General features: G+C 40.0%; 1 protein-coding gene across 2 annotated transcripts in view; it reads left to right on the top strand.

Annotated features, from left to right (window-relative positions):
• PDE11A (phosphodiesterase 11A) overlaps nucleotides 1-13,000 on the top strand; it is a 455,368-nt gene extending 442,368 nt beyond the window's left edge. Inside the window, exon 17 of one of the 2 annotated variants that reach the window (XM_031651382.1) lies at nucleotides 11,265-13,000. In XM_031651382.1, the coding sequence (XP_031507242.1) occupies nucleotides 11,265-11,420 (156 nt within the window). In that variant the 3' untranslated portion in view covers nucleotides 11,421-13,000. The remainder of the gene's footprint in view (nucleotides 1-11,264) is intronic. The other variant, XM_009182512.4, reaches the window with a different exon arrangement.
• The last annotated feature ends 103 nt before the right edge of the window (nucleotides 13,001-13,103 follow it).

Here is a 13,103-nt window from a genome sequence, read left to right as displayed (position 1 = left end):
TGTCTCCTGCCAAACACACCATGTGGAGTCTAGCTTTTTTTTTTTTTTTTTTTGACTCAGGAAAATGTGAAAATGCATATAAAGATGTGTATTTCAGGATTTCTAGAAAACTTGGTGGGATTATTTTGGCATTTCAACGTTCTGTTTTTGTACCACAACCCAAGTTTTCCATCAGACTTTCTGGTTTTGTTTCTATTTTGTTTTGTTTCTGGATTTCATTCTCTCTTACTACCACAATACTCTTTTTCTGATAGGGTCTTATAGGCCACATTGAAGGATTTGGACTTGCGTTGATGAGCATATTCATATCAAATAGGAGCCACTGAAAGTCTTAGAGAAGTGAATGGCAAGCTCAGATTTGTGTTTCTGATTGACTGCTCCATGGTGGCTTCAATATGGAGTGTCGATTGGACAGGGGCAAGAGGAAGGCTGGGAGACTGGTTAGGAGGCTGTAGTAGGTTTAAAACAGTCAGGGGGATGATGGTAGCCTAAACCAGGGTTGTGGAAATGGCAACAGAATCATGTTCAAAGATATTTTGGAAGTGGGGTTGACAGGACTTTGTGACAGATTGGATGTAAGCAGAAGAGGAAGATGTCATGGATGACCCATGGATAGCTGGGTAGGACAGCTGGTTAGATGATAATGTCCAGTTCCCTGACAGAGTAAACCTAAGAGGAAGGCTTGAGGGAAGGTGAGGAGTTCAGTTCTAAACAGTCCATCCACTGAGTTTCTGGCCTCTACAACCCATACAAAAGTAGAAGGCTGGAAAGTCAAAGTGATTTCCAGCCAACTGCAGCACTGAGATGTGGCATGTAAAATCTGGGAGTATCTCAGATTAAATCATGAATAATCATAACCTTTGGACCTAAGAGGGATTAGCAGTTCAACAATTCACTAATTCATAACTTAGGATCTGCTCCCACAATTGGCTACCTGTCTCTGAAGTCATACACCTTGAACAGGAACCTGTTTCTTAAAGATGCTCTTTGCGCCTGTAACTGTTGGACAGGCACATGAATTCATGAGAATTTCAGGGCCTGCCACCACTTGCATGTTCTCTTGTCCCTCCTGCTGAAGAATCTGAGCAGAGATGATAACAGTTGGTCATATCATCAATGATTTTCCATTTCAAAATACCAACTTCCAATGACTTTTTTGACATTTTCATCCAGAAAGGGAATAATCATGGTAGTAAAGTGATCATGACCTCGTAACAGGAATATGCTGCCTCAAACAGATACATAAGTTCCAAGTCTAACTTTATATTTTTAAAAATAGATATTTAAAAAAATACTCTAAGTTCTTTCTCCTCTACAGTATATTGTGTTGCTTAGTTTCTGATTATTTCTCTTGGGTAAGGTGGAGGTGAGAGAAGGCAAAAAATAATAAGTGATGTCACTAGCAACTCTCAAAATAGACTTCAACAACAGGAGGCCAAAACCATCTTCTCTGTCCATTTTTTTCTTAATAAATGTCTTTTTTTCTTAATAAATGAATAGTCAATTTCCTCAAAGTTTTAAAAAATATATTAATGACACAGTTGGACATTTTCAGGTTCAAACACTAATCTGGTTTTAATTTGATGGGGTTTCTCTATGCCCCTTTCCAACAACAGAGTATGGGAGTACTCACTTTTTCTAAGAGCATGGCATCTCTCTGCTACTCTCTTGTCCCACATCTGCCCTGTCTATCCAGCAGCTGGGTTCCAAGAAGTAACTGTGGTCAACTAATAAGCACAAACTGTGCCAGATAACAGATGTGGACCACAATGGCAGAGAAACATCAAGGCCAGAACCTGGCTCTTAGCAGGTTGGCAAACTGATAAAAAGAAAGGCCCAGGAATAATGGTAGTAAGAGAAAATATATCCATTTCCCAAGTGGTTCATTCTAGGTGTGTTTTTACAGCAGGATTTTGTAGCAGGTCAGAACATCCTATTCCCACTCTCAGCCACTGGCAGCTATCCTAGTCTTAACCCTTCTTCCTGCCACTGTTCTATGGGGAGGAATGGAGGAGAGGCTGCTGCTTCTAGGGTCACTGTGCCAGGTGTTGAAAATACAAAGATAAAAGACCTTGTTACCACTCTTTCTCTCTCTCTGAGCTTGTGGGATACTAAGCAAGACAGAGTTTTTAAAACCAGTGATAAGGGACCTCTGCTACTAGCCATGATTGAGTAACAGGGGCCAAAAAAAAAAAAAAAAAAAACTGAAAAATATATGAAACAACACTTTTCAGTCAATGGGCAACAGACAACATAATACACTGGTTCCTGAGTGAGAAAAACGAATGAAGTGAGTCCTACAACTGTTCCAGCTTATTGCCAGAAGAGAATTTCTAGGCCATGGCACAGGCAGGGGGAATCCAGGCAGAGCCCAGTGATCTTGCTGAATTAAGGAGGCAGAGCTAGGAGTCTAGGGATGCCAAAGAAGTTACGGTTCCCAGGGAAGAGTAAGAGAGAAGAGAGGACTGCACAGAAAAAGCTCCAGAGATCTGCAGAGGGCCACTCTGAGTCTTCAGGTTAGTGATGTTCATCATATCCATGCGAGGAAACTACTGAGGCTGAAGCAAAAAGGAGCGAGTAGTGATCCACAGAGGTCACACAGACTGGGGAAAATAGTCCATGCTCCTGCCAGCCACAGTACCCAAGAAAAGCCTTGAAATACATGAGGCATTGGATACAGTTGTCAGAAGGGTATTGCATCAATAATGGGAGCAAATTAGCCCTCCACAAAAAAAGTCTGCTTTGGAACCAGCTTGCGCAGCTGAAGAGCAAGCCCCAAAGGGATTGAATTGTTTCCAAATAACCTAACAATATTCCAGAACAAAATTGAAAAAGGCTTAAAGCAATGGGAAAAAAATCCATCACCTAACAATATAAACTGTACAATGTCTGATGTTCATCAAGAATTACCAAACATGCAAAGAAGCAAAAACATCTGACGCATAATAATTAGAAAAAGCAATCAATACAGATTCAGAGATTACATAGATCATAGACTTGGTAGAAAAAGACATTAAGATAGTTATTATACTTAGATATTTCAGAGGGTAGAGGAAAGATTAAGCATGATTAAGAGGTCATGAAAGATATTTAAAAGACCCAAATCAAACTTCTAGAAATGAAAACTCTAATTTTTGAGGTAAAAAAAATATAGTAGATGAGATCCATAGCAGATTAAGCCCTGCAAAAGAAAATCTCAGTGACAGCAACAGAAGCTATCCAAAATAATATAGAAAAGATGGAAGAGAAATGAGCAGAGCATCATTTGAGCTGTGAGACAACACTAATGGCTAAATATGTATGATTAGAGTCCCAGAGGGAAAAGATAGACGTAAAACATAGCTGAAGACAGGGTGGTGGAAATAAATAAATGAACCCTGCAGTTTGAGTTCTTCACTTACCAAGTGAATGACCACGAGTGAGTTCTTCGTCCAGGCCTTGGTTTTTCTCAATTATATATATAAAAGAGGATAATAATAGTATCCATTTTGTAAGCTTCCTGAGAAAATTATATGACAGTGTTAAAGAACCAAGATTCTCAATGAAGCCAAGCAGAAGACACATGAAGGACACTACAGCAACGTACATGACGATCAAATTGCTGAAAACCAGCACTTTTAAAACTTGGCTTAAAAGGAGGCAGAAGGGGGAAAAAAGACAAGTACAAAGAGACAAAAATACAATCAGAAGACAGGATCTTTGAAGAATTGCAAACAAATACAAAGACATTTTCAGTGTGATGGATAGAATTGGAGAGATGGAGAGTGTACTACAGGCATGCCCAAGGAAGGAGAGTTCTGGTTCTATACCAGAAGACCAGAGAAGACTTCACAGAGAAGACAGAATGGTGAAGGATTAGTTCTCTAGGGAAGGAATTTTCCAGCCAATGCATTAGAGTCAGAAACACTTAGGTAAACATCCTGGCTCCATCTCTCACTATATGACCATGGACAAGGCATTTACCCTAAGTGAACCTCAATTTCCTTATCTATAAAAAAGTACCTACTTCGTGGGACTGCTGCAGAGATTTTATGAGATAATAGCCTTTAGGCCCTGGCCCTAGCCCAGCAGAGTGAACGTTCAATATATAGAAACTCCTCTTATTTCTCCTTCCTAAATGTCTTCAGAAAAACGAGGTGAGGAAGAGTATGTATTTGGCTCAAGAAAAAGTCTTTCCTTCTCTGCTGCCAGAGATGCTGTTGGGGTTCAGACTGTAGCTAGTGACTTTTATTCCTCCGTCTATTTGAGGGGAAGCTGAGTTCATTGAAGACCTGATAGAGACGAGACAATGCTTAGAGGCAGCAGAGCAGTGGTTCTTAACTGGGAAGATGCTGCTCCCCAGAGGACATTTGGCAATATCTAGAGACATTTTTGGTGGTCACAACTTTGGGGAGGGATGCTACTAGCTTCTAGAGCATTCTATAATGCAAAAGACAGCCCCCACCATAAAGAATTATCTAACCGAAAACATCAATAGTGCTGAGGTAGAGAAACCCTGCAGTTTGAGTTCTTTACTTACCAAGTGACTGACCACGAGTGAGTTCACCATCCAGGCCTTGGTTTTTCCTCAATTATACATATAAAAAGAGGATAATAATAGTATCCATTTCATAAAGTTCCTGAGAAAATTATATGACAGTGTTAAGCACTTACAGTCTGACACCAAACATTCAGTAAAAGTTTGCTAATGACAGTAAGAGTCAATGAAACACAGTGAAAACACCTGTAACTGGCCAAAGATTATTGATTTGCTGTAAGAGATTTTGGTAGATTCAAGTACCATTTGGGGAGTTTCTTTCAGAGAGGGAGTAAAACCAACCCTTCTGGACAACATGATTGTGATACTTGAGTGATACCAAGTGTACTGTGTAGAAATTAGCATCTGGAGTATACAGAGAGGAGAGGGATCAAATTCTAGATTTGTGTATCCTTCTTAGCTCTATCCACCCTCACACTATCTCTCCAAGGCCTTAATCTAAACAATAGCTATGGTTTCTGTTCCCTCTCTCTTATTAGTATGGCTAATATAAAAATCCTCCTATATATCTTAGGTAAAATTATATTCCTTGATTCAGTAATATCTACCAAAATGCAAATACACATTCCCTTTGACCCAGCAATACCTATTCTAGAATTTGACTCTGATAAACTTCATACCTATATAGAGGCTATGTACAAGGATATCCATTACAGCAATATTTGTAATGGCCAAATGCAAACAATGTTTGGGTTCCATCAAAAAGGAACTGGTTAAACAAATTTTGACAGCAGTGGAATCCTAGTTAGCCACAAAAAATGAGAAAATCTAATTTTGTAGTGATATGAGATTTTTCCCAAGATATATTAAGAATAAAAGGCAAAATGCCGATCAATCGGTATGGTGTACTACCATTTGTAAAAAGGGGCAAATATATTATGTGCTTACATATTCAGAAAAATTTTCTTGATTATCTACTCAAGACACTGAAAACATCTGTTGCCTCTAGGGGAGGAAACTGAGTGGCCGGGAAATAGTAGAAGGGAAATTTTATATTGCACCTTTGTACCCTTTTGTATCCACGGAACTATGTGAATGTGTTCCTTATTCAAAACATAAATAAAATATGGAATAAACTGTATGTGCTGGTCACAAGAGAACTCAACAATGGAGTGTGAATGAAATCAGGAAGGAAGTGGGGTCCCTCAGCCACCTAGATGACCAGATGCCCAGACTGTGTCCCATAGTGGGGCAAGTATCCCAGGTCCTGTCTGCGATGGGCCAAGAGGGAACTGGAAGGAACTTGGGGCCCCAGTGATGTCAAAAAGGTTGCCCCAAGGGAGAAGCACTGCATCCCAAATAGGGTTTTTAGGTCAGCATCAACTCTGACCTACACGTGAAACAAAACCTGAGTTATCAGTCCTACACTACTAAAGAAAATTCTGGTTTAAAGAGAGAGCACCCTGAGGATTAAAACCATTACGTAGAAGTTACAGGGGTATAGATTTCAGTTCAACATAAAGGAACAACATTTTAAAAACAGAACAATCAAAGACTAAATGGACTCCCCTGGGAGGTGGTGCAGGCACTGGCTCTGAATGGGTCTCCACGGTAGCTGCGTGGTTGCGCAGCAGGGACGCCACAGAGGAGAGTCAGGTGTCTTGAGGCTGATGCAGCCGCATGCATAACCTTTAGAATTCCTCCGTGTGTATATGGAGAGTGACCAGATGGGTTTCGTTTCAATGGGCTAAGTTTCACCCCTTCTCTTTCACTGAGGAGCGAGGCAAACTAGACAGTAGCATTCTCAAAGAACCCATCACGTGTCACTTGATGAGAAACTTTTAAATACTAAAAGCAATTCTCTTAATGATGACTCACTACACATAATCACCATAAGCCTTGGAATTTAGGTTCGTGGATAAACCCTTGCTTTACTAGTATTTTAATAGTTCCATATTCTCTCAGCTAACTACCTTTCTGTAACAAATTTAGAGTGTAAGAGTAAGTCGGCCGGGCGCGGTGGCTCACGCCTGTAATCCCAGCACTTTGGGAGGCCGAGGCGGGGGGATCACGAGGTCAGGAGATGGAGACCAGTCTGGCTAACATGGTGAAACCCCGTCCCTACTAAAAATACAAAAAACTTAGCCGGGCGTGGTGGCGGGCGCCTGCAGTCCCAGCTACTCAGGAGGCTGAGGCAAGAGAATCACTTGAATCCGGGAGGCGGAGATTGCAGAGAGCCGAGATCCCGCCACTGCACTCCAGCCTGGGCGACAGAGCTAGACCTCGTCTCAAAAAAAAAAAAAGTAAGTCTTCAAGATAGGAGTTTTGTAACCTTTGCCTAGAACCAGCACCTGGCCACAGGAAAACGATATTCCTCTATGGCAATTCTGTGTTTCAGGAGAATATAAAACAAAAAGAAAGAGGAATTCTGAGAAATATGTATTCCTCCTCCCTCCCCGATTTCCTTATTCCACACAAAGGAAGCAAGAAGTAGAACAAAGAGCAAGGATAAAGGGAAGAAAGCTGTTTGGGGCTACGCCAAATAAACTTAAATGACTTAAGGAATAAATTGGTGGAATGATTCGAATCATGGGCAGGTGCTATGAATGTAATTTAGTAAATGCTTGGGAACCTGCCAGGGAAGAAAAAAATGTGTTGCTTTTGAGATCGTTTCCCAGCAGCTTCATAAAAGAAAACTGATTACAGGAATTTAATAAGTAAAACAGAGCCAGAAATATTGTAATCAAATGAGTTTTTAATTACACATCGAGCAGAAAAAAATTCCTATTTGTACTCCTGGGATTAAAAAAAAAAAAAAGTTCTAGAGAAATGCTTTTGTAGCAGGAAAATAACATAAACACTAATTTCCATAGGAATTATAGTAGTCAGTTTAATTAAAAGGCTTGATCAGAGTAAAGAGAAGCTTGTGCCAAGCTATACTAAATAAAACCATAGCAGTTGTGGCTTCCTCACACTATTGTCTAAATAAAAGCACTGTGCATTGAGCAGAAAACAAGCACCTGCATTTTTCTCATGGAAATAAAGGGGATTTTGATCACTGCTGGAGTTACAATGTTGCTTTATTTTATTATCATATGAAATAACTAGTAAATCTGATTTAAAATTAGATGTTTCTGTTTAGCGTGATAAACATCACTGTTAAGAGAGAGATAGAATATACTCTGTCTTAAGGACATCAGGCTTTCAGTGCCCAACCCCACTCCCTTAACTTACATCTAGTTACGTTTTACTCATATTCATGTAACTCCCTGGAGCACAGGATTATCTGAGCAGATAAATTAGGTTTACTAACAGGTGGTTTGCAGTTGTGCTTGGAGCCATATACTCTGGCATTCTAACAGAAAAAGAGCTATTCTTCCTGTTGGAGGACTTACTATTGACTACTCCCTAACCACAGTCATGCTCGGAGAAGGCTTTTCAAAAGGTGTGCTGAAATCATAGTGGCTTAATGATATGTTCACCTTTTGTGCCCCTTGTGATGAATGGGATGCACCTACAAGGTGTCTACATGGGACCAGGGATATAACCCTGTCCACAGAACAAAAAATAGCTTACTGACCCAAAGCATAAAGGGGGAAATCACCTTTCCGTAGGCTGATAATCTCACAACTTCTGTGTTCCTTCTTTTATTTATTTCTTTATAAGGAAAATAAAAACTACCTTATAGGCCTTAGTGCAACAAGAAAGGGAAACTTTAATTTTTCAGAATTTTGGGGAGCCTGGGAAAAAACTGGCTGGTTGGCAGTCCAGACCTGTATAAAAACAGTGAGACAGGGCTGGGGAGAAAACTGGATTACTCTTCATGGGGTAAAAGACTGTGCTCTTTGAGGTGAAGAGGAGTATGTAAGAGTAAGTCAGTGGGTAAGTCACTTCCCCTGTGACAACCTCTAAAGTCGGTACAGTTAGTAGGCATCCAAAATGTTGAGGGTGATAGGATTTCCTATGAAAAGGGGAAATAAAATGAAACACTGCATTAGGAATGGTGCAGAATGCAGTCAAGAGGGCCAAGTAGACTCAAGAAGATGTCAAAGAGTACAAGGAAATAAGACTTGGAAATAACTGGAAGGAGTCTGAAAGGTCCCCCAGAGCATGAAATAGATTTGAGGTCTAATCTCAAGTCTAAAGGGATGGGGAGACCTCAAGTGACATAAGATTACGTTCAAAGAACAATGTCAGAATTCACGAGAGTTGTATACATATGCAAGATGATGGGTGATAGAATTGATGGATAAGAGGAAAGAAGAAAGGAGAGATGGGCATGAGTAAGTCAGAAGGAAGGTCCTGGTGTCAACCCTTACCCCAAATTGATGACAACCCTTACCCCAAATTGATGACAACAGCAATCACATTCAATGTGTCCTCAGAAGTTCATGTCCTCAGTCTCCCCATCACCATCACAGTCTCTAAAAACAGGAATGATACAATTACTAGCTGGTTGGAATTGTGCATTGACAAAGGTTGAAGCCATACAATTTCAAGATGTGTACCTTATTATTCCTTGGTTTTTCTTCTTGACTCTTTAAGAGCTTCCCATTTATGCTACATCTTCAGCAGATTTCTCTATATCTTCATTTTATATGCCAGGTTAGTGTCCGGTCCCTGACTTTTACTTGAGAAAAACAATGGTTTTCTCCATAGCTTCCAAAACAAATGGAAAGATTACAAAAGGAACCCCTAACTTCCTATATGGATTCTTATCTTCCTTCTGCGGCGGAAGGACTAAGGATCATTCACGATCCTAACATGGGGGGATATGTTTTATCATTGGTAAAATGCACAGTCATTGTGAGGAATAGCTGAGATGAAGTATGTAGAGCAGCCAGCAATGTGTTTAACACATAGGAGGTGTTAGGTGTTAACGGAAGCTCCCCCTCATCCACGTGGGATGCCAGCTTTTTATATTTCTTTCAGATCCTGGAGATGGAAAACAGGCCCAAGAAGTATGAATGCTTAAAAATCCATACATTCTCATTGATTCTGTCCATTTGTAAACAGATTATAAAATACCATATGTGTGTGTGTGTGTGTGTGTGTGTGTATTTTTTTTGTATTTTCAGTAGAGATGAGGTTTCACCATGTTGGCCAGGCTGGTCTCAAACTCCTGACCTCAAATGATCCACCCACCTCAGCCTCTCAAAGTGCTGGGATTACAGGCGTGAGCCACCTCGTCGGGCCATATTTTAGATGTTCTGATCATTTAACCAGTTAGAAACATAATGGAAAGATTTCATTCAAGGCAAAACCCAAAAGTTAGTAGTGTTTATCTCTTCAGTTATGAGATTATAAATTATCTCCATTTCTTACTTTTTAAACCTATTGTTTCTATATTTTCTAACACCAACATGTTACTTAAAATATATAAAATAACTGTGAAGGGAAGAAAAGGTATTATTTTTGAAACAATCCCCCAAAACCTCATGTTTTAAAAGGACAAAGACCATGTTTCTAAAAGTTAAATGTCATCAAAATCTTATTTCCCTTTTCATTGAGCTGTCCAGAAAATTAAAAGGCTTCTAGACTCTGTTACATATGTTTTACAGGGGTGGCTTTACTTATACTTATTATTCATTTTTATTGGCATATAGGTACATAATAGATATTTTTGCTGATCATATTTTACTGGTTGAATATGTTAGAAGCCTTTCATTATGAAAAGTTAAAAAAAGTTAAAATAAGTAAAATGTAGATATTCATGCATTTAAAAGAAAGAAAACAATCAGTAAAGTAGAGAATAGTGGAATTTTCCTGTTGGGCAGAGTAAACTCCATGCCCCTCTGATCTGTAAAATATTTACCTATTGCTCTTTAATCTGAGCTCCTTGAATTTGTTCTAGTCCCAGTTCAGAAACAAAATCCTCGGCCCTGCCCCAAGCCCTCTGATATGAAAGCTGAAGAAGGACTCATTTGCATTAAATTAAAGTAAGCCATCTTACTTTTAGGGCTCTCATTCCACTACCAGGGGCAAACCAGGAGCGGTGAGACAAGCTTATACCATTTAGGAACAGGAGGACTCTTTCAAAAACACACACACACAAAATTACGCACAAAATAATATACTTAGAAGAGTCTGGCACAAGTGAGGATGCTAAAGCCTGACTTTCATCAGCCTGGTGGTCCATCTGCCCCTGGCCACACCTTACATTCCCTCTTCCCTCATCCCCCTTTCATCCCTCTGTCACTCTCTTCCACACTGCTTCCCTTTCTGCCATGTCTATTTCCATGCATGTTTCCATGCTTTGTATATTTAGCACAACTCTTAGATCTTTAGCTTTAAAAATGAGCACCTTCTCATTTCAGGATTTTACCTGGCTTTTCCTATTCAATTAAGTCCACCCAGAGTCATCTACGGTAGAGCAATTGTAGGATTATTTTGTAAAAATTTAAGTTCATAGTCAATTGAGATCTGGAGCCCTCTATGGTAGGCAAAGATGCACAAATAAGTAGGCATATGTGAGCTGGATATTTTGTTTCCTGTCTTGCTTGATGTAGTTGTAAAACAGGATTCGAGTCTACATGGCTGGTGTCCCCTAGAGTTGTACACAACCATGCTGGTGATGTCTTATTTTTCATTCTCTAAGTAGGCTCTATTAATACAACACATTGGTGTTAAATGCATATTTACTTCTGTAAATAGCTCTTGTTTACCAAAATAATCATCACTTTCATTTCCTACAGCCAGTTTACATTCTCCTCATAAATGAAAGGGGGAAAATCATGTCAGTTACTCTGTTTCCTCTCTCCTCCACCTGTATTTTGTTTTGTTTTAGGCACTGGTGAAGGTCAATGTGAAACTGAAGCCGATGCTAGATTCAGTAGCTGCAAACAGAAGTAAGTGGGAAGAGCTGCACCAAAAACGGCTGCTGGCCTCAACTGCCTCATCCTCCCCTGCCAGTGTTATGGTAGCCACGGAAGACAGGAACTAACCCTTCAGGTCAGCTGCAGCTACAAAGTGACTCAGCCTGAAGGGCCACTTTCAGTCCAGCCATGTCATCCTTTTGTTCTTTTAGTTCAGAAAGACCTAACATCTCAAGGATGCACTGGGAAGCATGCCTGGGCTTTCACCTTGAAGCGTGATCAGCAGCAGAGAGAGCAACGGGAAGGACAAAGAAAGAGGTGGGGCAGGGGGCACACCCCAGGACCCTCACTTTTTCCCTAATGAACACACATGGGCTGAAATGAAGGCTTTGGGTGGGGACTGTTTTGGATCCAAGGATCTGTGGACAGGCGGCCTACTCGCTCTGAGCTGAGGGAACACTGAACAGTAAAAGTGTCATTAGCGCTGCTTCATTTTGTATATGGCTTTTCTGTTTGTTAGAAGCCAAACACTGCCTGTCTTTGCTTCCTGTCCCTGAATGCCTTTTTGTGCCAGACTGTCCCAAGAATCCTAATTTGTATTCCATAGAGGTATTTTATTTTTAATCCTAGAGCTTCTTATTGATGGATCCTTTAGAATTGGCTACCTAAAAGTAACCTATACTATCCTTATAAATACTGGTCAATCTCAGTTCTCCCCCTAAAAAGGAATACATAGTAGGAGTATAGCAAATGTGTTTGATGGGTAATTCTAGACTTGGACTATGGTACCCTTTTCCAGAGGTTTAAAATTCAACCTTCATTACAGACCAAGTTTTCTCCCAGAAGGAATGGATTGATAGATTTTGATTAAAGTAAGGGTGGAAGGAAATCTGTAGCTGGATTTACCACAGGTGACATCTAGAAACTATGGTTCACAGGACAGAGCAGAGCCATGGAGACTAAGCATTGACCACCTTGAGTTCTCCTAGTGAAGAGTTCTGATATAAAATGTAAGGTTACTGCCAGTAACCAACTTAAAGCAAAGTATAGGGGTCCCTAATTTTGGATTTTTCTTTAAGTATAAGAAATAATGCTTCAAATGTTAAGAAATAACAGTCTGGGCAAAGAACGCATATTCTATAGGAAGCCAAGTTTACAATAGGTAAGAATAAACTGTATTAAGTAGATGTAATGACTAGAAAGCTGCTTTGCTCCCTGTTTTGAGAAATTGTGGACATAGTATATCTTATCCAAAGAACGCTGGGCTAGAAGATAGATTTCTATCCCTAGCTTTGGCATTATTGACTAGATTGACTTGAACAAGTCACTTCACTTCTCCAAGCTTGTTTCCTTATTTGTCAAATTAGATTACACTAGGAAATGATTCTTGAACATGTTTTAACCTTACAACTCTTTGTTCAAATAAATCTTTCAACGAATCCCCAACATATAAAACATCAAAAAGCTGAATTCCTAGGTGAATTATAAGCAGGATTTGGACATCCAGAGCACCTACAAACCTTTATCTCTTCGATTACATACATGGGGGTCCACAGGGACTCTGAGGAGTTTGAACATCCCTGGACTAGTTTAAACCTGAGGGCCATTCCAGTCCTTAAAAAAATCTAAAATTTACAAACCATTTTTCTTATTATTGTTTTTGTTTGTTTTTGTTTTTTGAGACGGAGTTTTCACTCTCGTTGCCCAGGCTGGAGTGCAATGGCGCGATCTCGGCTCACTGCAACCTCGGCTTCCTGGGTTTAAGCAATTCTCCAGCCTCAACCTCCTGAGTAGCTGGGATTACAGGTGCC

This window comes from Papio anubis, chromosome 10 (assembly GCF_008728515.1).
Source record: "Papio anubis isolate 15944 chromosome 10, Panubis1.0, whole genome shotgun sequence".
In the NCBI taxonomy this organism is placed as follows: domain Eukaryota; kingdom Metazoa; phylum Chordata; class Mammalia; order Primates; family Cercopithecidae; genus Papio; species Papio anubis.
Note: the sequence above shows the minus strand (reverse complement) of the source record. Positions and strands in the feature narration are given on the sequence as shown.